The 20,561-nt window shown below is 36.8% G+C and overlaps 1 protein-coding gene across 11 annotated transcripts in view; it reads right to left on the bottom strand.

The window, feature by feature from the left end:
- Positions 1-20,561, bottom strand: part of PTPRM (protein tyrosine phosphatase receptor type M) — a 457,368-nt gene that overhangs the window by 341,485 nt on the left and 95,322 nt on the right. For all 11 annotated transcript variants that reach the window (XM_064656540.1, XM_064656549.1, XM_064656569.1 and 8 more), the window contains exon 2: positions 12,177-12,299. In XM_064656540.1, the coding sequence (XP_064512610.1) occupies positions 12,177-12,299 (123 nt within the window). The remainder of the gene's footprint in view (positions 1-12,176; positions 12,300-20,561) is intronic.

Below are 20,561 nucleotides of genomic sequence, written 5' to 3'. Positions count from 1 at the left end.
TCCCTAGACTCTGCATCATTGACATGTTTAAACGCGGTACACCAACAAAGCTTTCTCTAGGAAATGAATCCGCTGAAAAATAAAAATGCTCAGAAAAACCACCTCGAGTTTAGAGGTGGCAAAGAGAAATTTGGCACATGATAAACAAACATGACAGCTGATGTAAAATGTAAAGTCTGTGTGTGCCTAGAGGATTCAGCAGAATTTAGAGAGGCGATACGAAGACTTTCCGTACACAGAAATCTCATGAACATACTGAGCTTAAAGCAGAAGGATGAGAGAATGAAATTCTTCTTGTACATAAATATATTCTCCCAGGAAGGGAGAACAGCACATGAACCGTGCAGAATAGGAAAAAGAAAAGAATCTTGAAGTAACAAAACCCCAGAATCAAAAAGTAACAAAAATGAATAAATGTTTTGGCAATTAAAGTTTGCTTTCATTGCAAAGATCTGTCATTTAACAAATGTAGCACAAAAATTAGAACTTCTTTTAGGCTTCAGCTTTACAATAGTATTGAAAGGCTCTTAAATGGTAAAATAAAGGAAATTCACACCTTCATCATAAAAGCAGCCTACCTATTTACACACAAAATAGCGGCCTCCGGTTACATAATTTCAAATGCTTTTCTTCTCAATATGAATAAAATTCACCAGTGAAAGAAACTAGACAACCTGAGATTATACCAGAGGATTTTCTATATTCTTTATGCTATATTACACAGCATAGGTTTTATTTGCCAAACACAAAAGATAAATAGCAGCATCACTGCAGTATCCATTTTTATTTCCATATTACAGGTGGCAAAGTAGCTTTAGTAGCTTTTCTAAAGGAGTATTTTTATTTGAATGACAGTAATATGGGTTAATAAAAGATCTCAGAGGAGCCCTTTTCTGGAACTTTAAAGGCAAATTCATTAATTGGAAGCAAACCTACAAAACTTTATTTCTGTCTGGGTAATTTCACATGTGCATTGCTAAGCATCTTTCAGTATATCATAACAATTGTAGATTTTAGATTCCAGAAATAAAACACTTTCGTGAAGATTTCATTATGATCTATTGGTTGTTGAGTCAGAACATACTGAAGTTTACTGAAAATGTCATCTACCATCTATAAAGGGGAATAACCTGATAGAAACGGATGCATTTATACTGAACCTTATACTGAACCTACAGAGAATGTCAAATCAAGAGTTGGAGGCATTTCCCATACATTTAGGCTTCAAGAGAAGACGGAGACAAGAATGACGAAGCTACAGGGGAGGCTGGACAAGGTTAATTAAAATAGATGTGCACCACCAGAGAAATACTGTCATACTGCTGGTGCTATGCAGCTGTGAAGACCACACCTAATATAAATTCACTTTTTACATGTAAAAATCCTGACTTCATTGGTACATACAGAACATATCCAATGTGTATTCCGTGGGCTTTTTCTTTTTTCTTTTTTTAATTGAAATTTGCTTCTTTATAGACTTGCACGGGAGCTAAAATGATCTGTTTTAATACTTTCCGTTACCTTAAAAGTACAACTCAACGTATACAATCTACAACATGGATAATTTAAATTCAACAGGCGCTATAATATATCCTTGCAAAATATAGCTTTTCCTTGCTGTAACTAAAATAATAATTAAATTCTTACTAATTATACAGTTGTTAGTACTTCTACATTAAAAAGCAGGAAAAAAAAATCTGCCAGTAAAGCTGCTTGCATTTTGCAAGCCATGTAAGTAAAGTGTCTGAATTGACATTTCTCTAAACAACTTTCTGCCTTCGCCAATGTGCCTCACACTAAAATTAAACACGGCAAGAACGCCATAGCCAACGTAACATCTAAATGTGATTGCTGAAAAATACCACTTATTTTTATAGTTGGTACATCAATTTATTCCACTAAAATTTGAAGGCCACAGGCTGCCTTAGAAGTTTCACATAGCACAGGGTGCACTCATGAAGGAAACTTAATGCTGTTGCTAATCAAGTCTACTCCAGAATATGATGACTTTTTTGTTTCTGTCACCTAATCATTACTATTGCTGCTACACAGTGAGCTTCCAGAACTCAGATAATATTTTCACCTTGTCCTGCCTGATGCTTTCTAGATTAATCAGTTCTGAGGGGCGTTAGCTCAAGAGTTGGTGCACAGTATCCAACCCATCTCCTTGGAACAGGATCCTCATCAACTATTATCCCGGAATTTTCAAAAGTGTGGTTGCTTAATAAGGAAACCTCATAAGGAAATGCCAAGAAAAGCGACAAGTTTTACATCCCATTCTTCAGGTACCCTGCTAGCTTCTACAAAAGCACACTTCCTTATTTGGGATACAGAAGAGTCCAGAATCCTCCTCCAAAAGCCTGTCCTCTCTTTCAGTTTTTTCTTGGGATATCACTTGTAAGAGATCGCGACACTGTCCTTTCAAGCAACAGTACAATGGTAGGATCCCTTTCCTAAGATGTGAGAACCCAGGGTAAGTGTTGTCTGCCACTCAAACAGCAATTGGCTATGATTTCTACTAACTGAAAATTCCTGAAATACTGTAGGGGCAAAAGACTGGACCAGGGACCTGCTTCTCTTCACCTTCTGTTTTCCTTCCAGAGCCTTCTCAAATGCCTGACAAATCTTAATTTCTCTTCTATAGATTGCTTTCTCGTTGATTTCTTCCCTACAACATGTCCATGTGCAGAAAGAGGGCAAATGACCAGATTAGGTTCTCATCTTGGGAAGAGCCATTTCCTTGCAACTGTAAGATATGAATGTAAAAAAGCTTCAGAAAGAAGCATCTCCAATTCCTTTGAGCAGTGGTCTTATTGCGCAGGCCTTGCACGAAAAGAAATTTGCCTCTTAAGCAAATTTTCATTCCCTTCCCTTCTTTTGTAGCTCTCAACACATAAGTAAGAGAATACATTAGGGATCACCCCGTTGTTGCTCTGTCTTTAATCTATTTCTTGTGCAACTGCAGGAGACAGACATGTTGGGAAGAAAAACCTCTGACTCCCGAGTTCAGGATGGTGCCACCATGCTCAGCTGCACACGCATCAGGCACTTGGAGAACTCCCCTTCATTACAGTGTGGCTTACATAGGTGCTTAGGTGCTTTCAGGACCAGGTGACAATGCTCCAATCTATCTATCAATGAGTTTCCATCATCACTGTTTTGAACCTGTGCACCTTAATTTTATTCTTATCCTACTGTTGGTTTCTATGTGCCTTTATGAATCCAGGTGTCACGCTCACCTTTTTCTGATGTGAAAGTGTTTGGGGTGTTGGGAAGAGCTGAATGCTGCAACACAGCAACTAATGTCATCCTTCAGCAGAAACCAGAATGGCACAAGATTTCACTATGACATCTGGAAGAGGTAAATGCTTTAAGAGTATGGGGAAATCAGGAACTCAAATTTGGCGGAAGCACATTTCTCCCCTCTAAAGCACGCGGAAAAACGAACTAGTAAAAATTTAAGTAACAACACAGTCATATTTAAACAACGCAAAATCATAGTATATGAAGATACTGGAGAGAAAACTGCATCTGTGGCTTCCATGTTCTAATATGAATACATGTGTACTGAAAGGTGTTCTGCAAATCTGTAACGTGAGAAGCACAGAACTGTGATCAATTGCTTGCATGCAATTATCACAAATATCTGATGTTATTAGCTGCTGAAACATTATCACTTGGATAATTACCTGCACCTCTTTTCTCATTAAATGGCTGTGTACATCATTACATTTTCAATGAGGTCCAGATAGGATTTTTTTTCCGTCATGCTACTGAAATACAGCTGATTGGAAATGTGACTTCTAGATGCAGAAAGCATCATGTCAGCTGGTGAGGGAAATAACTATATTGCTTTAACACTGAGAACAAAAGTACGGAGCTCTTTAATTCAGCTCATGAAGTTCCATGAAAACCTTTTAACTGCTTCTTCTCTGACTCTGAGTTCTGTAAGTATATATAAAGGATTAAGACTGTGTCTGATATGTTGGGAAATACCAGAGGACTTAAATACAACCCAATCATTTTGCTTGTGCAATAACTGAGCTCTGCTGCCACGTTTGCCATGTGACAAACTGCCATATAACTCTCCCCAACTTGGGAGCAAAGTCTAAAAAGTGTAGAAATCTGTGAGCACTTGAAGACACATTGGAAGCAGGAATTCTAGGTGGCAATACGTAGTCTCCTAAGTGTGCTGCTTTTGGCTGAACCAATTCCTTTCATTGGAAAAACGTTGCTTATGCCCAGACACTAAGTGTCTGCAAAATTTTAGCCATTTTCCAGTACACTTCTACTGTGTAGAAAAGCACTTCCTATGAGGTTTGATTAAGGTTAATGAAGTAGTTTAAACCACATAATTCTCTGGTAAAAGAAGAAAGACAACGGGAGATGGTAAAAACACGTTTTTTAATTGTGATGAAAATATCAGCATAGAGGCCTGGTTTTTGACACTGATGAGGAAGAAGCTTGCTTTACCGCTATCTTGTGCTTCAGAGTAATTTCAAATTCAACCCAAAGAACCAGTATTCTGTGAACAACAGGCTTGCCAAATAGCTTTCTGATACAGCATTTAATGACCTCTGCCTGAAATCAATGATTTTTTGGCCACTCTTACTACAGTCACAGCTAGACCTGCTAACAACGTACTATCAGTCATAAATGCTTGCCAACAAATTAAGTGTTGTAAGAAGGGATGAAAAAACCTCCCATAAATATAATTGAGACAAGAAATCCCTCTTAAATTTCAGCAAAAAACCTAATATTTGTGCTCCTAAAGAGGAGTGATGGAATCCATCTCCAGCTCACTGCCACTGACTTCCAACTCGGGAAACAACTGACTTAGGCTCTGAAATGGAGGCAGTCACGTTCCCCACTTTAAAGCCTGTAGATATAAGGAAAGGTTTTGATCCACACTTTATTAGTTTCTAAAGGGCAGGATGGATGAGAAGAAATCTAATGGGATAAGTATGAGACTGAAAGAAAAGCCATGAAGACTGCAAGAAATTAAGAGGCTTTTTTTTCCAGTAGATTAATTACTAAACAAGAAAAAGCTTATTTAGGAATACTCTGCTTATTCTCTTTTCTCCTGATCCTGCAATGTAGTGAGTGCAGCTCCTAGAGGAGGATCTTCAGACTCACTGTTTATTTGCATTTCTCACAGGCTTTTTACTGGCCACAGCTTTGCAGGAACGGAAGAGAAAAGCCAGGCAAAAAGCACAAAAATTGTATTGCTACTTAACACAAGTCTGCTAAAACTAGAGCAGAAACTGTAGCGGTTTCAGTAGAGACAGACATGGCACGGTGCAGTAACATGCCTTCAGCACTGAGTACCTAGGGAACCCTCCACTAAAGCATGTGCTACTTCATTTATACTTTTAGAGTCTCAAACTACCTAGATTAAAGCTTCCTGAGGTACATTTACATGTCTTGGGCATATAGCCAGGACAGAAAGTTTACATTCTTCTCATGGTCTTTCCTGAACGAAGAACCCCCACCAGAAGTAAATTCATTTTTCTTTTCCAGACCAATATTCCACTTGAAAAATGCCAATTCACCAGAAGGTAATGAAAAAAAAATATTTTTTTTACTGGCGTTACAACATGAAGCACTTTGTCTCTCTCCTGTTGGGATTCTCTTACCTCAACTTCCTCTCTCCTGTTGGGGTACTCCTACCTCATCTGAAGGAACTCCTCATGAATACTCCAGAAAGGGAAAACAAACACACAAACAAAAGCCCACTTATTCAGAGTAGTTCTACTTTTAATTTAGCAGGGAAATATGAGACTAGATTCTGATGCACTTAACCAGCAGGACAGTGTCTGGCACTATGGGTGGAAGATGGTGAGGGATACTGGGTTTCCAATATATAACAGTAAAACTTTCTAATCCTAAACATTTTTGTTGTCAAGAAATCCACTGTAAACTCAGCTCCAGTGTCTAGCTTATTATGGTAGCTGCTTCTCAGCATATATGATGGCAGGTGTTGGATATAACCTCAGCAGGAGACATGTAATCACAGCAAGGTAAATGAATTAGGCTAGAGGACTTGCTTAGCACTCTGCAGCACTACACGGTGTTACACAGAATTACCCTCAGCAGTCAACTTCATCTTTCAGGTTACTTTGAGAATACTGTGTTTTAATGAGAAGTGACTTCCCAGATCTTTCATATAGCCTCTGTCTGTCTTCAACAGAAGAGGAGAGTTCCTCAAATATTAAAAAAATGCCATAATTTATTATATCATCATTTTTGAGCCAAACATCTTTAACAAATCTTTATCGTCTATTGGTGGTTCTAATACAGTGTCTCCCACTTAATTCCGTGAGTTGCAGAATGTTCTGCAATTTTGTACTCAAATATGAGGGGGCTGATGCCACTCGTAAGCAAACAAGAAAACTGATATCCCAAAGTTAGTTATGAACACTACAGAAACCCCACTGCTTCAAATGAAAATTTGAAAGTCAGTAATCTATGTTAAGTATTACCTCATGAGCCGCACTGTTCATATTCAAAATATTTTGTTCTATAAAAGAAGAAAAAAGTGTAAACTAAAAAGTCATATGTAGAGAACATCTATAACAAAAGAGTAAGGAGATCATTAGCACTAATTTGTTTGAAAGCTATTAGGCTTTTTGTATTAGCCTTTATTTGTAGGCAAAATACGTTAAAATAAATTGTCTATTTTAGGGTTAAGGAAGCCAAGAACATTGTCTGTCAGTGATTCAGAAAATGGGTTTCTGATGTTAATTAATCTTTTACTTCCCTCTCTGCAAGAATATTGGATGCTCAATGTTTGTAATAAACACAGAATTTGTGCCAGGTTCTGAAATCTGTAAGTCAGATCAGAAGTTACAAAAATGACTGTAAGATTCCTGTAAGTTATAACAACAAGCAATACCTCAGACATAGCTGGTGGCATTATTCTGGTTTTTGAACAAACATGTTAAGTGTCCTACTCACTAAGTCTTTAGGTGTGTTTTTAAAGTAGCTAACCCCTCCAGTGCTTGCATGGCAGCACAGAGGTAGCTGGGTCCCTATTCTGGCAGTTTGCTCGGTCTGATCTCCATGTTGCTCCATATTGGCAGCAACTGGTATTAATTTACACAGTTAATTGGAAACTGGCTTGAATGTGTCAACATGAACTGGAGCTGCTTTGCCAAAAGGCATGTCCTTAATGGCTGCAGCTATTACCTGGATGTGCAATAAAATGCTAAACATGCTAGTGTTCCAGGTCTAGAAAATTCTAAGAAAAAATTTAACTTTAACACAGTGAGCAAGCTGCAACTCCCACACCTTGATAGTACTTTATGTTATTTCTTGATAGCATTCAAATGAATTAAAAATACAGCTATTTAAAGTAATCTGGGGGAAACAGGACTGAATAAGAAATGTACTGGTTTATCTTCAATATGAATGAAAACAGAAGAAAAGTAGCCCCGCTAACATAAAACATAAATGCAATGCCATGCTAAAAAATATTTAATGACAAAGTATTCATCACAATGGAAAATCAAAAGAACTACAACTTCACATGGTAAGACACTAGAGTTGGCTTGAACCGCACATTTGCCAACTGATCACTTTATCTGTCTTTTTAAAATGGATCACAACTCTTCTATGCACAATTAAACAACAATGTACATTTTTCACACAACTACTTCACATTCTACAATATAAAATACTCCTCTGAATCACTGTCTAGTTTATAGGACATCTGCTAGCTATGCATGTCTGGTTACTAGGTCATTTAAAACAATAATTAATATAAGCATTTTCTGCAGACGTTGCATAGGCATTGCTAAACATTATGCAACATTAGATATTCAGAATACAAACAAGCATACTAGGCCATTCAAAAAACCACATATAGCCATGAAAATCATCTATTTTCACCTCAAATAGCACAAACAGAATCCTCATCCTGGCTACAACCAGCACTATATTAAACACAGAAGGTTTCATTGGAGGAAACATCCTTTCAACGCAGTCTGTGAAGATTTGATTTTTATTTGGATTTGAACTGTTTTAAAACGAATGAAAGGCCGATGCCAGTGACTCATTGCAAATGCAGTGACATCCCCTTAGAGATATCAAACCAACCACTGCCTTGAATAAAAATTATGCTACTGTCCTTTAGAAATCAGCTGGAACTGCGAAACACTGTGGAAAGATTTCACACAACTGAACACAGTGTTTCGTAAAAAAAATACATGGATATGAATAAAATTATATCCAGCAAATGACAAACAGAGCAGACTCTCGACAATATTTGTATTTTTTAACAGTAATCCATAACATTCTAATTGCATCGCTGTCAGTGATGACTTCCTGTAGCAGAATTAATACAATGCACTTAAAGATCTCAAAAAAAAAAAATCTCTTTCCATGGCATACAGTCCTTCAGGAATATACTGCTGCGGTGTGGGTAGCCCGCAGGCCACAGGTCCTGCAAGAAACCCTGCCCCTGTGTGGGCTCCTCTCCATGGGCTGCAGCTTCCTTCACGGCATCCACACCTGTTCTGGCGTGGGATCCTTCACGGGCTGCAGGTGGATCTCCGCTGCACCATGGGCCTCCAGGGACTGCAGAGGGACAGCCTGCATCACCATGGTCTTCAACGCAGGCTGCAGAGGAATTTCTGCTCCAGTACCTGGAGCACCTCCTCCCCCCTCCTTCTTCACTATCTTGGTGCCTGCAGGCCTGGTGCTCTCACATATTCTTACTCCTCTCTGGCAGCTGCTGCCCAGTGTTTTTTACCCCTTCTTAAACATGCTATCCCAGAGGTGCCACCAGGACCTCAGCTGTGGCCAGTGGTGGGTCCACTGAAGACAGCTGGAATCAGATGTGTCCAACACAGGGCGGCCACTGGCCTCTTCTTGCAGAGGCCACTCCTGCAGCCCACACCTTGCCAATAGCATAATGTACTGTTTGGGCATATTTTTCTGAAGACATCTTTATTGGACTACAACTAGAGGACTTACAGTCAACTGTAATTGTGAATGTGTATTATATAAACACATTAATATCAAACCGCTGTAACTGTTCTGTCGGATAATGCAAGATGGCATTAATAATGACTAAGTGTTTCTATAATTATAGTTGTGAACACTGTTATAAACACATTCTTGGAACAGAAAGACAACGAGAAAGACAGAGGCTGAGAAAAGGGAAGAGCTGCTCTTCCGACAGCATTTACTCTATCTGACTCACAGGACACTTGAAACAGAAGAGCAATGAATTAACCATTCTCATTTAATTCATACAAATATATACAGAAATACATACATGTCATTACTTTTTGGGTCTATTTAACACAATTTCAGATTAGTACTAACTCACTAAAGGCCATGCTTTTATTTATCAAGAAAATTAGAGTACTAGCACCCTATTTACTTCAGTAGTGATAACTTCATATTTCTCTGCTATAGTAACAATCCCACTTGCACGGTAAGAAACACTTTTAGAAAGTTTTTATTATTATCTTTGATATACCTCTCCAATTTTTATCTAAAACAAAATCTCTCAAAGAACTATTAATATTCACAAACATGTAAATAGATAACGTGCACATTAAAGCATGCACACATATGCACAAATCTTATATGACATTTCTTTTGTCCCACTGAAATAACATATCAAGCCAAAATATTTATCTATCTGAAGTGCTCTCAACAGTCTCACGTGGATTAAAATAAATCAAATGCCATAACTAGTGTGCTTCCCCTCCTGACTGCCACCAAATTATACAAAATATTATATATCGACATCAACTCACTTACTGAAGCATGTTGCCTGAAATTAGGAATGTTACGTGCATTAATTTTTTTCTACTGACAAGGGAGCACTGAACTGAGAGTTCTTGTTTCAGTCTAGTATTACAACATTGTTGCATAAAGCATTTTGCTTTCAAGCCAAGAATTCCCCACAAACCATTAATCTAAGATGTTCTATTCATTATCATCTGAAGTTATTTCTTCTAAAATATGTAGCTCAGAAACTGCTGACAAACTACTTGAAACCATTTTCTAAGTGTATCACATAACCCTCTGGCTAAGGCTAACTGAAAACTAATTAAAATCATTAAGATGATGATTTGAACAAGAACAGGAAAAAACTGCTTAGATGAAATTATGAGGAAAAATTAGATACCACTTGACTGAATTGTGCCCTTAGACAACTGTTTCTCATTTGCAAAAAATGAGCATTTCTTTCCCTCTCCAAGGGGTTTTTGACCTTTTAAGGCACCAGTATCCTCAACCCTCCTCAGACTAACTCGTTCATCTTCTGACCCAAGGCTCCCAAAGCATATTTTACTTCCTTTATGGGTAGAAATAAAACTCCCCAAACCGTAAATACAACTTGTTACCAAATTTAATACCTTTTTACTTGATCATCAGAACATTATTTCAGTTCTGATAAAAAGGCAGGAACAGAAAAAAGAAACAAGCTGTATGACATCAGATAAATAAAATTCTATGTATCATTTTCCCTCTATAGAAACACCAGTCCCTAGTCTGGACTCTTGCCACTGGGAAAACAAACCAAAACATCTTCAAGCCTGTGGTCATCACAGAAGAGAACATTGATTTGGACATCTTCTATCTGCCAAGAAGACTGAACATCACGTACCATCAACTGCCTTCACAAAACTGAAGTGTGGTAATTAATGAAATTCAGAATAGAAAGAGAATTTCCAGTGATTGAGAAAAAGAATGTATACCTTGTACTGAAAAGCCAAGATGACTGATAAGATATGTGTGTTAGCTCCAACTTGAGAAACAGTATTAAGCAGTAATGAAATAGTTCAGAAAATGTTTAGCAGTATATGCCAAGACCACTGGACAAAAGCCAGTTTAAAAAGGAATTTGAAAGAACCTCCTTTATCTGGGACAATGAACTTATCCTCGAAGGATGATCCAAGTGCCAGATAAACTGAACATTCATCTTGAAGTTGGGAGTCCTGCCTTTGCCAGAGGAAACAAGATGCTGAAGGAAAAGGTATTTCAGTTCAGCAATGAACCTCAGATAAGATGTCCACAACACAGGGCAGCATTGATAAATCTACAGTGAAGACCACTGGAAGCATTTTTGTAAGTGAAGGATACCTAAGGCCAATTGGTACACATCATATACTAGTACATTTATTAGTACACTACTGATGAGTGCATATGTTAAGGTTTTGTTTTTACAGTCACTTCTGAACATTCACATTGTTTATCTCCTAATTGCCTTATTCAAAAACTAGTTCTAAGTGTTATGGATATATTTATACTGTTACGAGGCTAATGCAGAAGTCTCACAGTGCTACAATCAGTGATTTTATGTAGTGGTCTTTTCGTTTCGCCTACTTTTAGGTGACAATAGTCACAGGAGGCTCAGTCTGTAAAGCCAAAGCAGATGCTGAGCTGGGCTTAAGGCAGTCATCTCCCAGGAGATGGAAATCAGTACATGGGGGGAACTCCTGACATGTCTAGTAAAAACCAGAAAAAAAGAACAACTGGTAAATTTTAGGCTAGTGAATAGTTTAAAACCAATGGACAGATTATACAAATTTGTGTGGGTGAAGCCCTAAAGGAATGATTGCATTAACAGAGTAAGTTTATAGTTCAGCAGAATGCAAGGGTTGTTGCTATGGAACAAGGTCTAACTGTATGCACTGCACAAAATACATTAACTAATAGTATCACAAATGTCTTTTAAATGCAACAAGCACATTATCATTGAGATCCCTTGTTTTGGGATATCTCTACTTTTTCTCTCACTTCTTTTTCTCTTTCTTTTCATAGCAGATTTTGATTAATATCTCTTTCAATGAAAATGCCTAAGGCCATCTTTGTTTAATCTCTTATTAGTCCTTCTTCCTTTGAATCTCAGTAGTCCTGTCTGCCCGTTTCTAGTACTACTTCAGATTCATTTTCATGACACCATTCTGTTTTCTTTCTACCTTCCCTGATGACACCAAGTTTCTACTTCTATTTTCTAACCTTTATATTCCCCACATAACAAAAGAAAACCTTTGATTTGCAAAATACCCCTCATAAAAATCACTTGAAAGATCTGAGGATTGCAATTAACAAACAGATTTTAGATGAAGCAGCACTTTAACAACAGTACTGTCAAGAAATGCTGAATAAACACATAAGCTAACGTCAAAGAGAAACGAAGCAAAATAAAGACCAACCTGATGGCATCCCTTGGCCTGAGGATGGCTTTATCGGTGCGTTCACCTGATCCCAATTAAGATCATCATCATCTGACTGACTATAGCCACAGGAACTGAGAGGCTCATCAAAAGTACAGCATCCTGTTAAAGAAACACAAAAAGAAAAATTAAACAAGGTATGCGGATAACAGATTATGAATAGCTAATCCTAACCACTTAAACAACATTCAATGCAGGCTGTGTCCTTTTTAAGCATCTTCTAATACAAACATTTATCTATTTATTAATCATCACTTTCCGAGAGGGCATAAAACCTTCTTGTCGTGAAAATAAAATCCCAAAGGTAAAAGAGCAGATTTAGGACCGCAGACAAATTTTCTCTTATGATGTAATCATCAGGTATCAAAAACTAAACAGCAAAATAAAAAACAGCAAAACTCAGAATATTAAAAGATTGCAATATTAGCATTCCTTGGGATAAACAAACTATTTCATGCCTGAGGACCTACATTTTAAAAGAAAACCATAAAGGTGGGAACATTGGCTCCTATTGCTGTACCTTGGTTTCCAAGTAAGGGAAGGCCTAGGTGCTCCCAGGTGTGCTGCGATGCAAACAAGTACCAGAAGGGGTGGGATCAAGGCCTCTGATACAATACAGCACATCTGCCGCAAAATGTCAATCTATGCTTAGTCTCAAGCTCTTAGAAAGAAAACAGTATTATTTCCTCTTTTTTTTCCTCACTCTCTTGTAAGTAAATTAGAAAAGAATAATATGTTATAAAAGCCCATTCTATCTCAGGCTGAGGTAGGGAAAAAACTATCGTCCTGAATTTAGAAGAATAGATTCTGACATCATCCACAAAAAAATGGAAAAGGTTTGCTTTTTATCCTGTGGTACAGAGGAAACTTCTCCAGCTTTTTTACATCGTTATCAGCCAACAGGAGACTAACACGGGGTTACAAAATTCTGTTTTATTTGATGTTTCACTCCAGTGAAGAATGACATCTTTCCTATTTGGGAAAATAAATATAACCCCAGTCACAGATATTTCTGTCCATATAAAAGGAACTTCTGCAGCTGTTCAAACAAAACTAAACTTTATGGCTATTCATCATCTTTGCTATCTCTCCATAGGCACAGTAGGCTTAGCCTTGCCAAGCAGTATTAAAATAAGAAACAGACAAAATGTAGCTTTAAAAATTACTTCAAAAATCTAAATTTTCATAGAAAATGGCATTACAGAATACCTTAACAAAATGCAGAATAGAAGGTAAAATTTCATTATACCTGACAAACTTCACCTAACTGAAGTCCAGCCTTCCTAATGGCTAGTCCAGCTGTATATTTGAGATTCATGGCAAGAACTTTGCAAGCATATAATCTTCAACAGAAATTATTTTTATATGCAGTCGCCAAATAATTTAATTTTTTGTTCTCTTAACAGTGAGAGCATTACATTGGCCTTTCCAGACACACCATGTTTGGCCTGCCCTCAGATACAGGTCATCCTGTATTAGTCTCTGTTCTAAAATATTTTTCTGTAGGAAGTCTCTGTTAAGATCTAAGAGTATGAGGGAAATTGGCATCTCTGGCCACTGCTTCTTTCTGTACAAATTAAAGTGCAAAAGATTCAATTAAATAATCCAGTGGGAACAGAAAACCCATTAAAAAACTGACAACTCCAAACGCTAACATTTCACCTCAATGATAACAACAGATATAAACTCTCTCTCTCCTGAAGTTAAACAAATTGAGAAATACAAGAGATTTTTATAAAGTATATTAAATGACATCTGCAACATTTCCAAAGGGAAAGCTTAGAAATTTAGGCAGTCATTTATGCATTTGTTCTAGTACTTGCATTACTTGCATAAATATTACTCCAAACTTCATAAAATATGTCACAAGCTAAGTTTCAGAAATAAACACTAAACATCAACTTTCACAGGCTGTGCTTTTTATAAGGAGTAACAATAAAAAACCCACAGGTGAAGCAAAAGGTAGTTTCCTTGCAAAAGTACTACAAATGATAATAGGACATAAAGTTAAATACCAAATTATGCAGAGTACAATGTAGTCAAGCTTGGCAAAAAATACACACCCAAGTAAAACCTGGCATAAATCAGGGTTTACAATCCAAACCAGGACCAATGAATGTATGGAATAGTTCCCACACCTCATTACATCATATATATCTCTAGTGTTAAGACAGAAGAGTTTAAGGTGTCTTCTCGCTCAAACCCAGAAGCCAAGCACTGCAAAATGTCCAATACTGGAAAAATGGCATGAGTTGTGATTCCAGATTGTTGGTAAAGGCTCTTTTGCTTCTCATGAATTAGGAAGATGTCAAAAATGTTCATAAATAGAATGACTGTTCTACTTGTCTAGACCTCTTGTCTGTCTCACCGCTTGTTTTTCGTCATTTCTCTTGCAAGTCTATAGCTATTTTTTTTGTCCTTTATGTCCTTTTGCCATTTACATCATTCAAACTTTTGCAAGTTTACTATTACTACAATTTCCTCAAAATGAGTATCTAACCTTCACATCTGCTATAGGAAGAGTTTTAAAGGAACTTCTTAACTCCTATTAAGGAGTTAAGCCCTTTCCACCCACAACTAATAAGGAAAGTGCAGCAAGTATTACTATGAGTAATCAAGCTGTACAGTCACCTATCCAGAGAATTGACCAGCATACAGAAGATCTTTAACAGCACAGATGCCAAGCCATGTTTCTTTTTACAGCCAGCCATGAAGGATAAGATGAATACTAATGAAGGCTTTGCACAGCCATGACTTCTTGTAAAGTCTTTTGGAGATTAAAATGGCATATATAGCGGTTGGAAGTGGAGGCAGGCTTACAGACTGAACATCTTAATGGAAAAAAACAAAACACAAAAAGAAAGCTTAGCTAAATTAGCCAAGATATAATTACTGTAAATCAAGAGTCATCAACGGGCCTAATGGCTTATGCTCTCTCCCTAAAGTTTTGACCCTCACATCTGACTCTACCACAAATAAGATGAAGTTCTTTGGAAACAGTTCATAACATCTGACAAACCTCTACATTTGCCACTTCTGAAGCCCTACTGCCTTCTTCTGCACTTCGTCTATTTTCCAATCCTGATGCCCTTACTGTACAAGTCCCAGTTCATAAAACATTATGGACACAGGGTATCAACAAGCACTGCTAAAATCTGAGCAATTACCAGCGGTCTTTAATGTCTCTCACTGTCACACCGTTTTGAAACACGAGCCACTGCCAAGACAGGCAGTTGTTTATAATCAAGTAGCACACTTGAGAAATTCTGCTCATTTTTTGCTATTAGAATTGAAAATAACAAGTCATAATACATATTGTGTGTTACACAGTTTAATCAAGCAAAGCAACTTCCCTGCCTGTTATACTGACATCACAGTTTGGATAGCCAAACTGGATTTTAAAGGATGAATTCTGTACTGACTGAAATATTTATAAGTAAAACAGGAGATCCATACCCCACTTAGATTCTTTGGCTTATGGTGCATTTTATAGATATTTTTGGATTCCTAAGAGGACATGAATTGACAAATGCAAAAGCTGCAACACAGTCTATTACAGCCTTTGATTCTTTCAACTGCAATTATCCATTTAAGCATCATGAATCCAGTTCAATATAACCATGTCATTGTCTAAATGTAGTCCTTTTTTGATGCTTCTATTTTTATTTGGTTAAATTACTTTAGATATTGAAAAATTTATGAGTTCAAATAAGGAATATAATTTAAGGTGAAAGCAACCACTTACAGTTAAAGGGATAAAGAATACACTATATTTTTCCTATTGTGAATAAAGTTTTATTCAAACTATTCTGTGTTTTACAACTATGACGTTTGTTACGAAGCATTCTCAAAGAATATCTTAACAAATACTAGGATAGTAAAAGACAAAATCCATTAAGCCACAAAAAATAATATAGAAAAAAGTTCAAGTTACACTGCACACTGCTTTATTTTTTTGGGGTTTATATACTTCAAAGATCTCAGATCGATATGTACTTTCCATCAAAAAATTTGCTGCCAAGTGTACAAGTGCTAAAACTTGTGTTAGTGCTAGCGCTGGCAAGGAAGGTATGTGCATACCAGAACTAATGCAACAGCCCTGCTTCAGGATAAAATCAATTTTTTCTTTACAGCCCTACGGTTTATGGTCTGCCATAGTACCATGAATCCTATTGCAGAATATGTGAACCCAGAAGATGAGTTTACTGAATTCCCCATTTTACTAGTATTCTCCTTTATCTTATTTTAAAAGTATTCTGAATTCTGCTATCTCTATATTTTCAGTTTCATACTGAGAATATGTTTATGTCAATTAACTCTTGTGTAAATACAATGTAGCAACTCCTAGAAACAGAAATAAAGATTTTTATATCTGATCTGAAAGCTGGACATGTAGACAACGTGACATATTAGGGAGTTTGGATAATGCAGTGAAAGATTCATGTCCTATTAGGCAATGGATCTTTCTTTCTGTCTATAACAAAAAAAAAGCCTTTGCCCAAACCAACAATACACCCTTCCTCAGCCAACTGCATTCCCTCCTGCGCTCATGAACACCACTGCATCCAAAAGCAATGGACCAAGCACATCGCCAGGACAACATACCAAGGTAAATGAAAACTAAAATAACTGAAAAACTGTGACAAACTACAGTTGCTAAGCTTGCTTAAACCATGAATGAGTCAGCTTATCCCCAAGGGTTACTGCTCCGGACAATCACCCTACCTAGGCACTCTCTTGACAATTAGAAAGTGATCTTAGAAACACAGCATTAGGAAAATGGGATCCTGAGCCTCTAAGCTGACAAACTATCCCATCAGAGAACAAACAACTACACCTTTGGGGGCAGATAAGCAGTCATAAAGTGGAAAACAAAAAATCAATCCCAATTATAAACTCAATAATGGAGAAAACAACAGTGGGAATTAATGGACAATTTTTAACATTAAAAAAAAATTAAAATCCTGCCTTTAAACTTGTGTCACAGGTCTGGTCTGCTGAATAACTTTACTATAAATTGGGTGATGACAGGAATTGCCTAATACAAAACTGTTTGCTTCCCTGAAATCAATAAATTGTTGAGCTAATAAAGCTGAAATAAAATTCAAGTTTTACTTGAGTAAACAAACTGGAGGTACATAAAAGGACGGTTTAAGGAACATATTAGAAACTGGACATAGTGGTCTGCCTGGATCTGCTTTCTGTGTAGATTCTCAGCAAAAAAAAGGCTCTACCTGCCCTTTCAAAGTTGTTATAGCATTGCATGTTTAAAGGGCTTTACAGACATGCAAGCTCAGAGACAGCTAGTAAAAGAAACTCTTCTCTGTGTGCCTCCAAAGTACACACAGAGCTGCCACGTATCTGCAGTGACATACATGCATCAAATATTCTTATCCAGGCTTTACAAGCAAGCTTTCAACAGTGGGTAGTCTGTTTTAAAATGGAACATTTATTTTCTCTCAAAATATACCAAGTTTTTCGTTACTACTAAAGGCGAGTGTTCAGAGCTCTGAATTAAATCTTGTAATCTATATTACTGGTCAGGGAGTCTGAAAACCCACGTGCTGCATAAAGTTGATCAAATTTAAAACAGTATCTACATTTTGTCATGTCTACATATGCACGGGGGTGAGAAAGAAGAGCAAAAGGAAACAGATTTTACAAATAGATAACTTCTCTGATGGTGGCTGTGCTCAGAAAGGGTTTTGAAAACAGCAGAGGATAGAAGAATTGCCTGGAAAAAATCTCCTGCCAGAGCAAAGATGATAAGGTAAAAGTATGCTTTACAACTAAGAAAGGCCAGATATTAATCCTGTCCATGAGGGAGAACAAGAGATAAAAAAATTATACAAAAATGTACTAAGACATGCTGAAAAGGTGGTATGAGAATGCTAGAGAGTTATGAATTCATGGACACAATTTCAGCAGTATCACAGGTGATGACAGTATACAGAAAAAAAATAATTTCAGATAAACATTTAAAGCTGTTTTTTATGAGACTTCAAAAGCTCACCACATGTTCATAAAACATTTACAGTTGTTCTCTCTGTTCTCCCTCCACTTACCTGACAGAAACTGAATCAACATAAATGTGGTCAAAAATGTTTCAGTTTTTGTGACACAGGACACTGTAGCAAAGCTGAATTTACATATCTGCCAGTTCTAACTTTCCCTGGAAACCTACCCACATTTAGGTAAATAAAATATTTTCTAAACAATTACATTTGCCTAATAAATACTGAGAAGAATTCAAAATTTGGGTTTCTGGACATTAGTGAAAAACCCTGAAAAACGTTTCCTCTCAAAATGTGCATTTAAAGTCCTTTGAGCTATGGGACAGACACGAGAACAGACACCATTCACCAAGCCAAGACACTGAATAAGGGTCCTTAAAATAAATATCATTCATCTTATGTAAACAAATAATATCCACACATTTGTGTCATTTTTGTATCAGTGAATATTTATGACGTCTATGGAAAAATGGGTGCAAATTCCATGAGCAAACTTATTTCTGGCATTTTTTTAATGCCAGGGTGTTTGACTTTGCAATATTAGTGATAGATAATATCATCATTAGCTAGGATATCTACCAAGAGAAATATCTGGGTGTTCAAACCAATAAAGAACCTACAGGATTACACAGAAACTGAGTCAGGAAGTCCTATTTTGAAAGGTAACATTAAAACAAGCATACTTGCAGAAGTCATCATATTTTATGCTTTAGGGCAGGATATCATGCTAGGTGTCAAAACTACTAGCTGGTCTTCCAGTTCAACAGAAGTGAATACTAAGAGACATTTCTTGTATGAATAGCTGCTATGGATAAATTTTAGTGGTTGAGGGATGGTTGGGATTTTTTTTTTTCAGTTTTAATTTCTTTTTTGGTATAAATACTTATGTCTTTTTCAATTATTAATTTAATGCCTAAATTGAGTTTGAGATTAGGGAATTGACTTCAGAAATGTATGTTACAATAACTTTCTTTAAAAAAAGCCTTATAAAAAAGACTTTTTTATATGAGAAGTACTTTGGAATGACTTTCCAAGAAAAACTAGAAGTCCAGTTTGTAACACCTATTTAACCTATACAGGTGTACATATCTTATTAAAAAGATCACATTGGACATAACGGTTGCAAAAGGGAGACAGGTGATTTACATTTTTATTGCAGCTGAGTGAATCTGATGAAATTCTGGACCATGGTCAAAACCACTACAAAAATGAATAAATAAAAGGGAGATTTGACATATGTTTTGCATCTTGTTTATCACAAATACATGACAAAAATGTTCTTCCAAATGCAAAAATCTCTTTTATAAACTTTCTGAAACGTTTTGACATAAAGCTTTGACCTGTAGACAACTAACAAAAGGAACCGTCTTTTCACATACTTAAAACAGAATTAAAAATTCAAACGATATTCTGGCAGCGGAATAAGCCTACTGAGAAAAACAAAAATGCAACTGCACACCTATTTCCCATAGTTTATGTCATAGGATTTACTTAATTTATTTTCCTAGCTACCACCCAGGAATACACAAAGCCACTTTATTAAATATGTAAAAGCATTCAGTCATCCTGGCTGGCAAAGAAAGCAGTTGCTATGGAACAGAGATATGGGAGACATTATTTTTTCCCCATTTACCTGAAGTGGAGATTAGTAAGGACATAACCAGGAGGTTGGGATGTACGCAGGGCATTAATATATACAGAAGGTAACAATTAGGCATACTTTCTTTTGACACCATGCAGTACCTCTTAAGGACTTGAAATGACACCTCTGTTTTGAAAAACTACAGTAAAACACATGACAATGTTTTCTGTACTCTTTCCTAGGGAAGAAAAGAAAGAGGGGTGATTTTCAGCCCAGCTCCTGGACCACACACACCCCTACCCCAATTGTGACTTTGAAGCAGCAGCAGTCTGCAGCACTTCACTGTTCTATCAGCTGAGGGACAAAACACATACCATAGGTATCTCTTTTCCATTCAGCATCTATTTGTGATTTCTTATATTGGTAATAGATGCTGCCCCTATTAATTTAATTATTATGTAGAATACCTCTATCCTTTCCTCTCTTGGATTTTATCACAATTTTATCTCCTTTCAGTTCACTGACGAGATCTATCACCAAAATATGGCCAAGCATGTGCAGCTGTAATGAAAAAGAAAATATCTAAACACACTAAGTAATTACTAATTTCATTTATTTTTTTCCTGGTTTAATTTACTTCTATAAAGCTACCAAGGCCTAAAGGCAAAATCCTAAATTGTTTCCTTAGGTGAAATGCTGCCCTGAAAAAGCATAAGCTCAAGAATCACTCACTGTTAATCTGGTATTTACTAGGGATGTAAGCAATTG

Source organism: Pseudopipra pipra, chromosome 1 (genome assembly GCF_036250125.1).
Source record: "Pseudopipra pipra isolate bDixPip1 chromosome 1, bDixPip1.hap1, whole genome shotgun sequence".
Lineage (NCBI taxonomy): Eukaryota > Metazoa > Chordata > Aves > Passeriformes > Pipridae > Pseudopipra > Pseudopipra pipra.
Note: the sequence above shows the minus strand (reverse complement) of the source record. Positions and strands in the feature narration are given on the sequence as shown.